This window comes from Micropterus salmoides, unplaced genomic scaffold (genome assembly GCF_014851395.1).
Source record: "Micropterus salmoides isolate LMB-PRFRI ecotype aquatic unplaced genomic scaffold, ASM1485139v1 Ms_hic_scaffold_3, whole genome shotgun sequence".
NCBI classification, from domain to species: domain Eukaryota; kingdom Metazoa; phylum Chordata; class Actinopteri; order Centrarchiformes; family Centrarchidae; genus Micropterus; species Micropterus salmoides.
Genome location: NW_024042261.1, coordinates 8,350,597 through 8,368,436, shown reverse-complemented (window position 1 = coordinate 8,368,436; position 17,840 = coordinate 8,350,597). Strand labels below are relative to the sequence as shown.

At 41.0% G+C, this 17,840-nt stretch overlaps 1 protein-coding gene and 1 long non-coding RNA gene across 12 annotated transcripts in view; one reads left to right on the top strand and one right to left on the bottom strand.

The window, feature by feature from the left end:
* LOC119882654 (alpha-2-macroglobulin-like) overlaps positions 1-17,840 on the bottom strand; it is a 237,305-nt gene that overhangs the window by 63,747 nt on the left and 155,718 nt on the right. Inside the window, exon 1 of one of the 10 annotated variants that reach the window (XM_038692804.1) lies at positions 1,296-1,450. The exons of the other annotated variants lie outside the window; for them this stretch is intronic. Within the exon in view, the coding sequence (XP_038548732.1) occupies positions 1,296-1,381 (86 nt within the window). The 5' untranslated portion in view covers positions 1,382-1,450. Of the gene's footprint in view, positions 1-1,295; positions 1,451-17,840 lie in introns of those variants that run through there. 10 annotated transcript variants of the gene reach the window in all.
* Positions 67-7,054, top strand: LOC119882662. 2 transcript variants are annotated; one of them, XR_005440531.1, is made up of 4 exons: positions 67-328; positions 674-756; positions 4,276-4,435; positions 4,595-7,054. It is a non-coding gene; the product is annotated as an uncharacterized LOC119882662 (long non-coding RNA). The 2 variants fall into 2 exon arrangements; XR_005440530.1 differs by having other exon boundaries at positions 67-356.

The window sequence follows — 17,840 nt, the reverse complement described above, 5'->3', positions numbered from 1 at the left end:
GGTAGATACTTTAATTGATCTCATATGAAAGAATGTGTTGGTACCATGGCCGTAACTAGCTATGAGTACGTCGAAGTCCGGACCTCCATAATTATATGTAGGATATAGCCTATCAATAAAAAAATTAATAAAAATCATTGATAACATGATTAACTTAAATTAAGGCTTTAGGACCATGCAGACGTAGCTGATTACACCATCGCAACGCTCATTTCAAGTTGAAAAGCTTCCCTATCAGTGTACAGACTTGAAGCACATGAAAATTACTGAGAGCACCACTCTTTGCGGGCAGCGTTTTGGCAGAAAAATCTGTTTTGTGAATTTCCGGGTGGGTGACACGCTGTGCACATTTACGCGTGAGTCAGTAACAATATGTTTTTAATTAGGATTATTGGTTGCTTTTAAAGCAATACGTTTTACATCCAATCAAAGTTAGGATCTCCAGAGTTATGGTCTTGGCTGGTCTTGAAATAAAGTCCTGAGTCCTTAATGTCCGAGACCGAGACAAGACGGAGTACAAATGTACAAAAACTACAAAACAGTTGATAGCATCATTTTTCTCAACCAGCTTCTTTATGAGTGATCTAAACATGTAATAACAGAAAATACTTTTACTGTCTGAGTGTCTTCTTGGAAAGGTCAAAATGTCTCTGTCAACCTGTGTCTGTTTTAGTTGGATCCACTGGAGCAGTAGAAATGTTAGAGACCAACATCAATACAACAATAAAGAAACCACCTGGAAAGCTACAATGACTGGTAATGATGGGGTAAATCTGAGAAAATAATTAGTTGGTGGGAGGAGGGTGGATGATTTATGCGTAGCTTACATGATTATTCAGATATTGTCAATCTGCCCATCACACTAGTTAATTTTTTTAACCTTTATTTAACAAGGTGAGTCTAATTGAGATTAAAATCTCTTTTGCAAGAGAGACCTGGTCAAGACGTAGCATAAAAAAAACATAAAGGACAAGTTTCCAACACATAAAAGATATTTATCATACATACATAAGTAACACAAGCCCCTTTGTTGAATAAGGCAGAATACAACTTTATAAACAGTGACAATGTCCAATGTTCACCTGCTCCATATCCTAGAGTTGAAACATACTGTCTATAAGAAATAAAGGCAGTCAGTTTCAACGAGTTCTGAAGAAGGTTCCAAGCATAAATCTGGACCTCACTAATTTCTAAAGCCTGGTTACAGCCCTGGTTGGTACAGTACATTTCACTGACTAAATTACACAAATGACTGTATGCTACCAATAGTTTTTAGATAGTACAGGTAAACTTACGGTCCTGCAAACGCTTGACCCACACACATCCAACTCAGCCAGACAAACAGTGTCCATGTCCATAAATGAATCCCAGGATCACCCATGACTGAATGAGATGAGCCTTTGAGTCCACATCTGTTAAATAAACTCAGATAGAAATCTATCCTTTGACCCCATATCACACAAACACACTCAACATTTCTGGGTATCCTTTAAGTCAATCATTTACAGTAAAGACAAAGCCAAAATCTTAATGTGCAGATGTATGTAATAGAAGAGAATGGGAATTAGGCTGTTCATTTATTGTATAATCAACTAATTTAGAAGGCATACAGGTTCGTTATACTGAGAGGCAGGATACATGGTTCCATCCAACAGTAATTCTTTATTATCACTATTAAAACACTACTACAAATGGCAGATAAAAACAGCATCTACACATTCATTATGTAGCATGTCTATGTATGATTTTGATAAAATGATGAAAATGAATATTTCATAAATATTAACTCATAAACCTCGAAATAGGGCACCACCGGAGATTCAATTCGCCCAGAGTCTGCGGACCTCTGGGGGAAGTTTTTAGTAATTATATAATTATTCACTAGTGATCAGTTAGTTAATAATTGCTCAATTATCTTAAATCAATCAGTCAATCTCATATCGAAGGGGTAAATCCTCATGACAGGGACTTGGAGTTAGACAATACACACACACAATTCCTGTAATTACGATGAAATTTATTAAATAACTAAGGTGAAATAAATGCGGTTAAATACACAAAGAAATAAGCAATGGCTAACAAACATGAGACAAACAAGAATGTGGAGTTCTATTGTAAATTGGGTTCTCTTGTGGGGAGAATTTGATTCATATGGGCAGCTAATGAATGCAAGCTATGAGTTTTAAGGGTTAAAGATAATCTATTAAAAAACTATTGGGCATCACTGACCACAGAATGCAGGGTTTTAGTCTTACTGCTTGTCGTTTCTCCCAGCCAGGTTGCTGGTCGGCGGCCTCACACTGGCGGAGTTCCGTGCGTTCTCGGTTAGGAATGCTTAAAGCTGGCAGAGTGAGCCGGTCGCTCACTCTTCCAGGGAATTGCTCCAGAGGTCCGTCTTTGTTGGCTTATTGAAGAAACTCACAGCGGGGGCCTTTCCAACCCTGGCTCTGGTCAGAGGTTTGGTCGTCCATTGTTACTGCTGGTGGACCCATGTGCCTGGTTCCGGGCGTAGGTTAGCTTGACGAATAAAGCTTAAAAGAACTTTGTTGTTCTTTAATTAAAATTGTCTAACTTAACAGTCTGATAACCTTTGACAAAACAAAACCAAAGAAAATAAAAGGCAAGTAAGTTGCTGGAAGCGAGGAAAAAAGCAGAGGTTGAGGTGTGTGGCTTGAAACGAACAACGAGCTTTCGCGGCACAACAAACTTCTTAGGGCGTTGCTGGGAGAGGGAGCAGGCTGAGCGCGTGCCGAAGTGCAGGTGAAGAGGGCAAGAGGACAAGAGAGCGAGTGAGCGTGTGTCGCTGCTTTTGTCTGTTGGGGCGTGGTTCCCAGAGGGCAGTCCTTTGTTCCCCTGAGGGCTTGTTTCCGGTTTTCCTAGAGACTGTCTTTTAATATGTCTATTCTAAAATCTATTTGCACGTATTGTAATCAAATGTCTTCCCACAATCAAACATTAATTGTCAAACGGTTATACCGTTCTTAGTTTTAAGCATTTGATAAAAAGGAAAACAATTGTCAGTAGTTAAACCTTAAGGTTAGCATTTCCTAGGAATCACATCAGATGAGAGGAACTTAACCAGCTTCCTGGATAATATTAGTTATATATTGGTACTTAGAGAATATAAGCAAGATATAATGGCATCAGATTATGAACAGGTAAATACAGAGTGACATTTATACATTAAACGGCATTTTAGAACGATGGCATGTAATACTTATTTTGTCCACTTGGGGGAGCTCTGGTTCCATGAGGAGTAGATATTCAACTTTGAGCTTCACCACTTGACCTAGGAGCTGGGAAATTTAGTTATTTAACATTAAATTCGAGCTGGAAAATTTATGGAGTAGTATAGGATGACATTTCTTTATCATCATTTCTAAAGGAAGTGTCAAAGTGTTGGGAACAAAGCATTGGTTACAACATAAAATGAAAAAATTTCATGGATCCTTGCTGAAAATTAAAACACTGCAAAATTAACTTATTTAGATTATTTTCAACAACATGGTAACATAACTACTAACCTAAGAGGCAAACGCCACTACTAACTTAGCAAGGATTATTATTTAAACAGAATAAAATACAGTTTATAATGAAACATTTGTTGGCTCAAGAAAAACAGTGGTTGTTAGTGTATCCCCTTTCGAAATCCTGGCTTATCACATTTGCACATCAGCTAAAAGAAGAGGGAGTGGTGTTTTATGGCTCAGCCATTCTGTGGGAAAAGGAATCAGGTTCGAACAGGACGGGTGGTACTTTTGGGGGTGGTTTCCCAGACAGAGCCTAAAATAAATGAGGACTAGGCTAATCCTACTGAAATTAATACGGACTTAAAAAATGGCTTTCCGAGACATTGGTTTATTTGAGATTAAGTAGCACCCGACTAGGGAGTTGCAGACTAAGGTTAATAAGGACTAACTAGCTACTCTTTGTGAAGCCTGATTAGAGTAATGTTGTGCACTCGGTGCATACCTGAGGTTGCTCCAAAAACAGCATAATTCAGCTACAGAAAACAAGAGTGCTTGGACTTCAGTTTGTAATGAATTTAACTCGAATGAAAAATTAAGCAACAGGACACTTCAACAACTTCAGGTAAGCTACTGTATTGTTGTTGGTCTACTTTTACATGTCAGTCACTTTGAAATGTTGCTTCATTGTGATCCAAGTAAACAACATCATACAGAATTTTATATTTTTTATATTGTCCCATCTTTCTAAGATCCTGTGGAAAAACATAAAAATGAACTTAAAGAAGACAAATGCTGTTGTACATAGGGAGCGTTTCAAGACTGGTGGTGGACCCCCAGAAAGACCGGAGACCGACGACCTAGAGACTTGTTGACTTCGATCACTGATAGCCAGCAGCCCCTGGAAGGTATCCCTGATGATGATCATTTGGACAGTTCAGATGGGGCCCCGTTCCAATCCTCATTTGGTAGGCCACATTAATTTAATATGTGCCATCCTTAAACATCCTTAAACTGCTGGGAATATGTATTGTTTTCAGTCATTTTTTGCAGTCCTATAACCAGAAATATTTCATGAACTTTTAAATACATATTGTTCACTAATGCTGCAATATAATACTTTTCAGATGATCACCAGAGCTTGGAGGTCCTGAGACAGGATGAAAGTCAGCCCACTACAGCTGCAGCAGCCTGGAGGGAAGATGGTGTCACTAATTCTGGCCAGATGAGAAGGACCAAGAGGCTGACCATGCACGGGAAACTGGCCATGGAATTCCATGAGCACAAATTAAAGCATTTAAAAGATGAACATGAAATAAAGATGAAAATACTTCATGTTGAGTTAGCCATGAAGGAGGAACAGAGAAACATGAAGCAGCAGCAGTACCAATGTTCTACTGAAACCAGCACCAGTTCAGGGTCCCGATATCTCAATTTGTGAAATAAAACTTTTGTTCATAATCAATCTGTGGCAATTGTTGTCTTCAATCATCTGAGGTAAACTTCATTGTGAGAAGTGCTGCAAAGAAAAGGCATCTCTGCATGCCAGTCCATACCTTTCATTGTCTGGCTCAACCATGGGAAGATCTGCTTCATCCCTATGTTCCATTTGAGGATCTGGGGAGCCATGCTGTTAGAGGTAATTGTGAAGAACTGCTGTTGCAATTATGACAATACAGCATCTTCTTGGTTCAAAGCGCAATGTGTTTCTGAGACACTGGAAACGACTCTTCCATACACCAAACATGCGCTCTACTGTGCCTCTGGTATGGATATGAGCTTGGTTGTACCGCTACTGCTCAAGTGTGCAGGTAAGGGGTGAACAAGAAGTTGGTCTGGGCATACCCTCTGTCACCAAGTATGATTCCACTTTGTGAGCACCTTTAAACTGATCGTACAGACAGGAGTTCGGGAAAATTCTTGAGTCATGAGTTGCACCTTTCCAATGTACAACAATGTTGGAGAACTGCATAGTGGGAGTGCACACACCTTGTACATTTTTTGAGAACCAGTTTTTACGATTTATATACTCATCAGAATCTGCAGTAGAGGGACACTTTATTGGAATATGACATCCATCAATACAGGAAATGACTCCAGGGAAGTTTCTATATGCAAAGAACTCCACCTTGTAGTTGGCTTGGCCAGCAGCATCAGGAAACTTGATGTAGTCGTCCTTCAGTTCACATATAGCTTTGCACACTTTGTGAACTATTTTGCACACAGTTGGTTCACTTACGCCACACAAATCGCCTGTTTCACGATGGAAGGTTCCACATGCCAAAAACCTTAAGGTGATCAGTACTTGTAGCGAAGGAGGGATAAGCATTCCCCTACAGGAATCAGATGAAAGGCTTGTGTCAAGCAGAATAATTAGTCTGCTGCAGTTGCTTTGTACATGCGAAAACGGTCACGAAAGTTGATTTCATCATTCAGCGGGTTGCTCCTGTCCATAACCACCCTTCTGTCTGGTCTAAATGGAGCTCTTTCATCATCATTAATATAGTCCAGGTAATCCATTTTCCTCTATTCCTAATGTCAATCTGGAGGCCAACAGTCGGAGGCCGACTACTTTAAACCATGTCTGAGAAATCCAATTCCAGTTAGTCCGGCTTAACTCTCCATTTTAGTCTGGTACGCTTAATCTCTCTCTGGGTTCATAATCTTACTAAGGGGTTGTACCAGAACAGGTTTACATGGTTTTATTTTCAAAAAACACCATATTTTTGTCATCCTGCACATTGCTGCAGCTCTTCTTTTCACCCTGTGTTGAAGGCTTCAAATTTTTCCAAAGTTTCACAAGACCAGATTTTTTTGTACATCAACATTTCTGTCCATCATCCAGATGTCTCTTGATTTAAGTTAAAACCTTACAAAATTATTCAGAACATAATGACAGAATAACAGCGGTACGAACGTTAAAACTATCTTACAACTGTGGGTCTTTACTCTGCTGTTGTTGCTGGACTCTGCTGTGTTGGCTGCAGTGGTCTGCGTGTCTGAGGGCTCTGTGAGCTGATCTGGCCGGTCGGCCCGTTAGCTCCCCCTGCTGACGGTTGCGGAGCGTCACAACGCCGAAAAGTATTGAGCACATTTTCGATTCGCCATCATTTTTAGTAAAATTGCCATTATTCGATATCTACACAGTTCATTTCTCACCTCAAGACTTCTCAGAAGTGGATTTAGTAATGAAATAACATACAAAACGTTCTGTTCTGGCCTCTCTCTCAGCTTCTTTCCACCCCTCGCTTGAATGCCGAAATGAATGCTGGGATATATCTGCTGTCAAGTTCACACAAGTTACCAACCGATGCATCCTCTGTAAAATGGGCTTGTCAAGAACATTTCCGGGATTTTTAACCATTCTTGCCAAAATGCAAACTTGGGCCACAAAAGATGACGTGTTCTTGTGTTCTTATGAAACAAGTACAGGCAAGAACATGGATTAAGAAAGGCCCCACGTCTCTAAATGATCTTTGTTGGGAGTTGCACATGTTCAGTACCTAGTTATGGACTACTAGCCAATCAGAAGCAGAGTAGGGCGGGCCCTGAGAAGCCGGTATACACGGCTTCGGTTCAGCTGTATATGTTCCCCTTACCAGCTTGGCAACATGGACTGGAGCAAGAGTTTCAGAGTGGTGAGTTATGACTAATGTATCTTTCATCCATAAAGTTTTAACTGAGCTCTGTCTCTACATCACAGTAACAACTTTATGTCCATTGACTGCCTGGAGGGTAGCTCGTGTTTGGAAGGGAGAGGAAAGGCAGCAGGTGGACATCTTGTCATCGTGTGCTCCAGCAGCTGAGTGTTTTTCTACCGGTGTTTTTGAGGGCGTGTCGGACTATGACAGCATTATGACATGCATTTTGCTGTGGTGTTGTTCAGAGCAGAGTTTTCTGTGGGAGATGGGAACTCCCTCTGGGGTGGACTTTGGGCTTTTTCACTTTGCAAACCTATTACATGCAAAAAAAATATATATAAAAAAAAGGATATGTAACTCAATAAAGGAGGGAAAAAGCAAAAAATATCACCTCTTTGAAATAATATGAATTGTAACATGATTAGTCATACTCTGAATTATTGTTGAGCTTATTTATGTCACATTCCTCATATACAGTTGAAATGACTGCTAATGATAACGGCCTCCAAATAAGTTATAATTACATGAAATGTTGGTTATGAAAAATTATTTTAATCATGTTTAGTTAGCATAAAATGCTAAAAAGGGAGGAATGTAATAGCAATACAAAACATATTGATGTACTGACCATTATTAGTGATTTATGTAACTCAGTGACTCAAACGATAATGTGGTGCTGAATATGTGGACAGACAAATCATCATCATCACACTGTACTTTGGTGACAACATGTAACTGAGATGTGACCCTGAGCCACAAAAATAACAGGCTCCTCCCATCTGTACTCATTCAAGTGTGCACGTACTCTGACATATGCGTTTTGCTGTGAGTCTGTCCGCTTTTGATTTGAATAAACCTCAAAGTATTTATTTCAGCAAGAACTTCCATCACAATACCATGATGACAGGATGAGGTCTGATCGCCAAAGACCATTTGTTACGTTCTGCTAGTGTACTGACACGGGAAACAGTGGTTTAAACGGAACAGGTAAAATTTGTGGTCATTATTTAAACAAATGGTAGAAACTTACAGTGTAGGTGAGGCAGTCCAAAACAACACAAAGTAAATCCAGATACAGAAATTAAAATCCACAAATCCAAATGAAAGGGTAAATCCACAAGACATTGTGGAAAACATGAGGAACAGAATCAGAATCAAAAATACTTTATTGATCCCCGAGGGAAAATTCTTGAACACTGGACGTAATTATAAACACAGGTTGAAACAATGAACTGGCACCCAGTGAAAGGATCAGACCAACCAAATACACCAGAGGGGTGGACATAAATAGACACAGCTTATTCACATTAGACAAATCAATGAGCACACATACAGGAAGCAAAACAAGACAAAGACACCAGGGACAGAACAACTACAAAATAAAACAGGAAACACTGAAAACATCTGTGACACCATTCATGCTTCCCATATTCAATGTGCACATGTCAAAGTATCCATTCACTCAGATGAAGTCTCTCCTAATTGATCAGTAATTGCATTTTATACTTGTTCTGGGCATCAATGTCACATTAAGAAAGAAAATAATTGGCCGAAAATAGCAAATAAAGCACTTTCGGTGTTCGGCCTAATAAGTCAAAAGACCGAAGAAATTGTAACGAACAATTACATCGTCATGTCGTCAGTGTGGAAGCATTTTAAAGTGTCTGAGAAAGACGCAAAAATTGCCGTTTGCAGACACTGTTCTGCTGAATCTCCTAGCACATCCACTCCATCTGTGGCTGACTTCTTAGAAAAGGCAACAAACGGTCTGACCCTCTTCGAGTGTTTCTGAGAAGGCGATTAAGCTAGCCGCACCTAAATTTGGAGTGCACACGTATTCAAGCCTTTATGGTAAATCCACTGAAATGGACCAGAGCGAGCTGACAGGCAGGTTAGTGACTTTATCCTGTCAGTTTCGCTCTTTACAAAGACAATTGTTGCAGTATGAGAGTCCTACCTGAAGAGAGGCTGTGAAGTCTTCATGTTACGCCATACAAGAACCACATACAACATTATTTATCAAATTGGGTTGGACTTGAAGAAGAATTTAGCGCGAGGATACACATGTGACAACGTCTGGTTTTCAAAATGAGGTGTCTATACAGTCTGGAAATAAGATTAATTGGATTGGGGACTTTTTCTATTTTCTTCACAATCCATGACATGCATGCAACACAAAACAATACATTTACAGAGGCAGGCAGAGGGGTGAAGGAGTGGGGGAGATTCTCATTGGCCTCGTGTCCTACCCCTGGAACCCCGCGCGTCGGGGGTGCTGTGGGGTTGGTGACGGCCTTGCCTGATGTGGGGTGGGCTGGGGGGGGGTCGGGCCTCCCCTGGTTGTGGGGGCCCGCCCTTGACCTAGGGTTCTGGGGACTCGGGCTTGTGGCCTTTGCTCATTTCTGGGCGGGTGGTGTGTCCCTGGGCCTGGGGGCCCGATGTCTCCTCTCCTCGCCTGGGCCCTCTTCGGCAGAGGTGAGGCTCCCGCTGCTTTCCCCTGCCAGCTCTCTCACAGTGGGGGCATTCGGGAGTCTCTGGGGCGCATGGCCGGTGTTGTCGGGGTAGGTTTTGGTGCTCCTCCTTGGGGGTGCTTGACTGGGGGGGCTGGGCCCCTGTCCGGGGGATGAGATCGGCCTCAGGGGCTGCTGTCACTGCCTGCACTGTAGAGAGGGATGCCTCTAGCTGGGCTGGGGGACCGTTGGCCTGGTTCTCCCGCGTTATCGCTCCCTGGCAACATGCGGTCTGGGGTCCTTTGCGCTTTGGGGGGTCGCAGGGTGCCCTGGCTTCTGGGGGTGGGGGTCTCTGCGCGGGTTGATCTGATTGCGGTTTGGTGGGCTGCAGTGGGATTGTGGGGCGATTGTCGATGCATCTTGATGCATTATGCTTTTTCCCTGGGCAGGGTCTCTGAATGGCTGCTGGGCGTTTAGTTTGTGCATTGGAGTCCGGGGGAGGCATTTCCTCGTTGGCTTGGAGGGACCTGTTTGCGTCCCTGTTTTGCTTCGTTGGCTTCGGATTGATGCTTCCCCATTTCTCTGTCGGCCAGTTGTTGGACCCCTCTGGATACTGAGGTATATAGTTAGTTTTCGGGATGTGCAGTGTGGGTGCGGGGCAGGGCTGTGCTCCGGTTTGTTCTGGGTTTGTGCCTGGAGTTCTCGGCCCTTGACAGGTGGGTGGGTTGTTGGTGGCATGCAGCTGAGCTAGTTGATTTTGCCTCATTGCTGGTTTGGCTGGTGTTGCACGGCGGCCGGGGCGTGTGCTGGGCATGGGGGATGTCGGCTGGCGCCGGCAGCCTTAGTTTTTTTACCTCGCACGCGGGATTCACGGGGGGCTGCTGGGCATTGGGTGTCGCCGTGCTCGCACAGTGTGCGTTTTGGGCTCGTCACTTGTGTGTCTATGTTGTGTGCGCGCCGCGGTCGGTCCGGGTGCTGCTCTTCCGCGGGTTTTTTTGCGTTCCGTCGGCATTACGTTGTCAACTGGCATTTGGGTCGGGGTCTTCTGCGTTTGCGTCGCAGTGCATCTGGGAGTCTGTTTTTTTTTTTTAATTGATTTATTCTTTTTCTTTCTCCCACCCCTATTGGCTACTGGGGTTCTTGCCTGCCTGTTGCTGGGGTAGGTGTGGCACAGTCGTGGCATCCCACTCTCACTAACAACTACATTCTTTAACAGGCTTATGCGTACACACATGTACACACACACACACACACACATACAGACATTCACCCACACGCACACAGACACAATCAGTCTCACACATAGACACAAACAAATTTAGGTTGTCCCTGGTAGAATTATTCCTGATGCCTTTCTTTCAGTTACTTATTTAAATTAATTATTATTCCAGCTCTCGTGGCTGTGCTGTGTTGCTTATTTAGTGTGTGTGACTGTTTCTTGTTTTCATTTTTCTCTTAGTTGTGTTACTATGTCAGCTGTTCATTGCTGCTGTTCGGCTGGTTGTCTTTTACTATTATTATTATTTTTATTGTTTGTTTTTGTTTGTGTTTGTTGTGTTTTTCTCCTCCTCCCCCTCTCTGTTCTATTGCAGGTTTCGTTGCTTTCTGCAATTGGTGTTTCCCACAGCTTTTCCCTGTTGTCCCCACCTTCCATCCCCCTTCTCTTACAGGTGTTGTCCTTTCTCTGTGCTCTCTGTTTGTGCCCCCCCATCCCCGTGTCTGCCCCCCTGTCCGGCCCGGTGACAAATCAATACATAACTAAATAAATAATAAGACAGACAAAGGAGTATTTTAATACTCTCTTGTTAAAGTAAAATCTGTCTAACACAATATGGTATCCAGGTCATTATACTCTATACCAGGCTGCTGGGCAGGACAGGTTTAAAAAAAGAAAAAAAAATGTATGTAAATGTATGTAATTTACTTGACCAGACCCTCTTGGGCCTCGGACCCTCCCACCATAGTCTCTCGAAATCCTGTGGGAAATACTGAGTAAAAAGCATATTTTGACATTTCAGTTTATGCAATGGTAAAAAAAAAAAGCAAAATAAATGGAAAAAATGTGAATGTATTGTACACATTTTTTTCATTATATTCGGCTAGAATTTTCATTAGGGTGCATCCCTAACACTATATAAGTTATTATTATTATCCCATCTTGTTTCCATGAGCACTCAAGTGCTTTGCACACCTCCAGATATGAAAATACCAAAAGTGCAACACCTTTAAGTGTCATGTTAATGACAGGACTTCTTCAGTCTAATGGATATTGGTAACTGGAGTTCTACAACAGTGCCCTTTACACTGTGTGGGATATTTGATTTTGCCATGTAAACAGTGCTTATCCTGAGTAGATCATTTTCTAGGAAACAAACCTGTGTGGTCATCCTCAAACAACGCTGATGGGTTAAAGTACACTAAAGCGCATCGCCCACATGTCTGCCAAATATTTGGGATGGGGGGGGGGTCAGCTGCTGGTTGCGTTACCTGTCGCGTAAGGCAGGCTTTAAGTTCAATAAATACTGCTCTGTATTTCATAGATTGAAGCAAACAACAAAAGGTTGAATACCCAAAATGTTCTGGCAATAACATGAGTGAGGGACAAACCTGACAGGGAAGATGTGTGTGTGCGTGTCAAAGAGAGTGAGCACTTTGTTTCCTTATTTACATAGTGAAGGCTAACTAAAACAGCATGTTATTATTACCAAAATGTTGTTTAACTTTTCTTGCGGCTAGAGTGAGGAAGAGAGGAAGACTAGATGCTGCAGATCCAGGTTGGTGGATGCTGTGCAGAGCAGGAGGGAACCGTAGCTGAGAGTCCAAAGGGTGAGAAGCAGTTTACAGGAATATATTAACCGGGAAAGGGTCCAGGGAGAGCAGACGGGATGAGTGTTGACTCCGGTAGCGGAAAGTAACAACACTTCATGATGTAAAAGTTGCTTTTAACTTTTTTTATAGTCTACAAAATATTCTTAAACCCCATAACTACCACACTGCCACTGTCATCACTCCCACAGAGTTGAGGGCTTCATTTGATGTGAACTGGAGCATTACGTTCACTGCTGTGAATGGAGGTCAGGCGTGTGTGGGGGAATCCCAAAATTGAAAATTGAATGTGTAGACTACCTGTACTGCAGAGAAACACAGAGAGAGTTGTTATCTGGTATTACGTTACAAGACGCAGATAAGGTGGATATTTTATAAGCAGGGACTAGGTTAAGCAAGAGTGAACAGTGAACACACCAGCGCAGATGTCATTTGGCACCACGTTGGTTTTGATAGTTTCGATAGGCTACAAACATGGTCAATCTAAATAATCATATAATCTTTAAAAATAAGCATTTTATTAAAATCAGTCCAGAGTTTTGTTTCTATTAAGATCCTCGCCCACATTTTTTATTGTTCTGTTTTTTAAAAATCTTTTATTTTATTGTGGTATTTCATTGTTTTATTCATTTTACATACAACATTTGTGGACATCCTCAATAAACAGATGCACCAATCACAGCGGCACCGCCAGAAACTTTGGGCCCCATGACAAAAACTCTAATTGGGCCCTCTGCGCAGCTGTTGTCACCACATCTCTAGGACCTAACTGTCCATCAAAAGCTTTACATAACTCTAATTACAGGCTTGCAACTGTCTTGTTTCTTGTAGTTCAATACTATAGTATTAGTACAGTACTAGCACAATATTTACTGCTGGTGATTTGTACATGCAAGCGTGCATACAGTATGCAGTTCACTATTTGATGCAAGATTAAAAGCCACCATAAAAATGTACTTAAAGTTTTAATATTGTCTGTAACTTACATGCAGGCTGAACTGTCCAGCATCCAGTACAGACAGGAGGTTGTTTTTATTTTATTTCATAATGATCATTAAGTGAGAAAATAATAATTTGTGTTTGAATTTCTGTCATTAATATCTTTTTGTTATGGTAAAAACAGCAAGAGAGACAGAAATCCGCAGACTCCCTGGCATGATGCTAACTGGCATGTCATTAACACAATGTTGCTCCCCTTCTTCACTGGGACAGAGGGGCTGCAGTTATGGGGAGACTGGGGTGCTGCTGACTCATCTGTTGTTAGTCTGCTAAAAAGAGGCTGGGACAATGATTTAATATGAATATCTTGCTAAACGTTTCCCTGCACTGATTAAATGTTGATGAAATGTAGGCTAACACCAGCCTGCAGCTAACTAGCTTATTTCACTATGGACATTAAGCCAACAGGTTAACACCACTCTCAGACTAAAGGCTGCCCACCTTTCTTGGTAAAAAACTGGGTTCCAGATTGACATCTTTTCCTTTGTCTTTTCTCTCATTCCACTAGGCAATATTGTGTTCACTGTATTTCTGGCACATCTACTGGCAGCAACTAAACACCTTCACTGAGCAGTGCACTAAGGCAGGACCAAACCATTTCATGCAGATACAGGGGGGTAGTCGGTTAATATAGAAGTTTACTTTTTGGTCAATGGGGATATTTAACTTCTATTGCCAAAAACAAAGAGATTTTATTGATTATTATTATATTTAAAATACTCAATTATGATGGTTTATATAAATATAATTTGATATTAGTTTTGTCCTATTTTTTGGGGCCCCTGTCAGTCAGGGGTCCTTGGAATTGTCCTAACTTTTCCCCCCTATATGGCGCCCCTGACCAATCATGCAATGGGACTGTTAACTGTTGATACTGCTTTAAGAAAAATTTAAATCACAGGCCTTTAATATAACAATGTTCACACATACGTGGTACAAATTGGGCAGGAATAAGTGTGCATGTGCAGAACAGGCTGTCTGTCAGACAAAATGTCATGATGTCGTAATTTCACGACTCTGCAAAGGCTTTTAGTTTGACATGAAAATGAAGACAGGTCAGCGGAATGCTCCATAATCTTTCAGTGACACCGCGATTTTTCCAGTGGCCTGCTGAAAAATACGCCGACAAATTCTGATTCTGATAGCCTAAATTAGTAGAATCCTCTCACTGCGCAGAGTCTGGCTTTCTTTTGATAGATTTTTTACTTTCTCTAATTTGCTTGGTTGCTATTTGTTTTATAGCGATATCCGATGGGGAATTAATTTAATTGAATGTCGCCGGTGAAACTGATCTTGGCTTTTAGTCACACTACCAGCTGTTATTTATTCAGGAAACAATCATTTTTGAAATGCAGATGGGGAGAGTACACACAACAGTCCTGTTGGGTTTTACGGATTATGCACGTCTCCCTCAAATATGTAGGCTTACCCTACTTCATTAAACAATGAGCTGCTCCATGTTATTGCCTCAATAATTCTTTACACTGTCAAGATTATGTTCATAGATACTTCATCATATTGTATACCTGAGCTATTGGAGAAGGCAGATCATGTGCAGCGCCCTACATAACAGAGCAAGGGGTATGGTTGGCTACATGTCCATAATATTTTGAAACAAAAATAATAAATAATATTTCCCCTGCTAAAAAAACGCTTTGGTGGACACAGGCCCTTAGAAAGCTGCTCTCATTGAGTTTTAACCTGAAGCACCGCTCTGCTTCTCCTGCTTCAACAGAACAGATCATAACTCTCAGTGCAAAAACATATTAGAAAGATAAGATCCGCATGAAGATTATGTCCGAGATTTGTGTCTCTCCTGTCAAAAATGTGTCCACAGCAACAGTATAGAACTGTCCATCTTTCGGCCTCTGATTTAATATGGGAGTCTATGCAGCAGTTGGCTGGCACTGCTGTCACTCTCAAGCCGACTGTACCAGCTGTTTGCTTTCAAAGTTGCACATCAGCCGCAGAACAAGTTTTCCTACAACTTGTGAAAAAATTATGTATGTACAGTGAAAGCTGTGGCAAATTTTTAAGAAGATTTGAATTTTTTTTTAAAGTGAATTCCCACTGTGCCAGTTGGTCCTCTCACTCTAACTCCCAACATTCCGTCCCATAGACACTCATTATAAACTCAGAAAACAGGCTGGAAACGACATGAACTTGAATTGAGATTGTGTAAAATGTATAAAAGATGTGAAAAAGTTGAATTAACCAAAGGTTAGTGAACGTTTTAAAGGTGGAATGGCGTTTCTATGTGAATGTATGAATGAGTGGGAAGAGGTTGAAGATTAGTGACTTTCATTATAACAAAGTTTCAAAGAAAGTTGAATAGTTTGAAGAGTTTGAATAGGATTTGAAAGTTGAAAAACACGAAGGAAGAAGGAAAGATGTGTAAACTTTTAGTTTTTCCAATGGTGTTTCTAGCTGAAATATGAATGAGTAGTTAACAGTTGAAAAAGTGTGAAAATAGGGACATTTTGAAAGTTTCGTCCATCCACTTGAATGGGGAAAAATGCCTGGAAAACCTTGAATATCTCTGAAAGTATGAAGGTTATCAAAACTTATCAAAAAATAATAGCAATCGATTACTAATTGAGATGAATATTTTAAGCTTTCAATGACGTTTCTACGTTGAAAAATGTGGAACGAGTTAGGTTGCAAAAACGGGTGGAATAATAATAAAGAAATTAAAGGCGTGGAAAAACACATGTTGTCAATGCTTAACAGCATTCACACCAATGGCAACACTAGCATTTATTTCATTTTTTTCCCACTCAGACAGTCATGCTCATTTGTAGACTTGCAGAGTTGTGTTATCTAAATCCTACTAGAACAAATGACTCCTAAGAAAGCCATAAGAACACTTGATGCTTTTTTGGAGGTATTTCCACTTTCTTCACTAATCTGACCTGCATAACTTCTGGTGTGTGGATGAAATACATAGAATAAATAAACTTTGATCACATGTTTTTATTGTCTATTATGCTGTAGAGTATAAATGTTTGTGTATGTATACACAAACCGACATGGAGTTACACAAGGCACATAAAATGTATTCTTAATAAAATACAGGTCTATACTGGATTCACTGACGACCTGAGGACTGACCACACTTCAAGCTGCAAAAAGACCAAATAAAAGAAATTATAATTCACTGTGAAGATTTAGAGTCTCAGCAGCTGTTAGTTTCCTGCTTATTTAAGTTTAGGTTAGAATATTGGCAATTATCTCTAAAATTATTGGCTGAGTTTAAGACATTTAAGTTTATAATTATTATAATGGCTTTTTGTGGTTGGGGTTAAAATGTTTTAGGTTTTTCAGCCGTTAAGAAAGAAACATTGCTTTTGTATGTTATTACAGACTGTTACCTGCTGCACAAGGGTAGATGTATTCTGTCTCAGCCTGTTCACCTGAGAGGAAAAATATTTATAAGAAGAAAAAGAACATCTATAAAACAAAAACAGAGTCACACTTTCTTCAAATGTTCTACTTTCTAACACATTTTTGTACTCAAAATGACTATTCTGATAACTGTTCAGGTTGTTGTGCAGCTCTACTAAGGAGCAGAGTTTGTCAGTGTGGTCTCTGTAAATGAGCATTAGAGAGGACTGAGTATCTGACTTACTTGGCTGGTAGTAGTCATAGATCTTGACCACGGCTGGCTTCAGGTTCTGCACTGGGAGCTCCTGTAGGAGGTCTAAGCTGTGGTTGATAGGTATGTTCTTCGTTAACTGTTGGAATAAAAACAGACGACACGTCAGTCACAAATCTGGAGAGCATCATCTATTGTTCCTCACTGTGAATCCCTCTCACCTCCCTTATGTACACCCGAACGTGATCTTCCTTTTCTTCAACACGATCCACCAGCAGGGCACCTTTGAGCTGTGAGGAGACCACATTCAGCTGGGTCGTTTATTGAACACTATTCATTTCCTTCTCAGGTTAAAGTCACTGTAATAACTCACCATCCTCAAAGACTCTGGGTCTGGGACAAAGCCAGAGAGCATTTTGATGTCCAGGATCACCATGTTTGTAGTGCTTGCTGTTCCATTATATCTGCAATGCAACCAGAAAAATGTGACGTTACTCAGACTTCATCCTGTTCTTCATAGTTCTAGTAGTTGAATGCAGAGACAGAAAGCCTTCATTTACAGTAAAGACATGTTTATATATACCAGAATACATATACAATATACCAGTAATCATTTCTCACATGTCCATCCACCAAAGCATTTTTTACCAGCTGAAAATGCCACCTGCTCTTCTGAAAACACCCAGCTGGGAGCGCTAGGGTACATTTGAGACGCAGTGTTTTCTTCGGCTAAGACAGATACATAATATCTGTGGAGATGTGCTGCAAGTAGTCTACTTAATTTTACTAAATATAAAAATGTCACCACAAAGTAGGGTAGGCCTTTGCTCTGCATGAAGAGAAGGCTGAAACATTTTGCGGG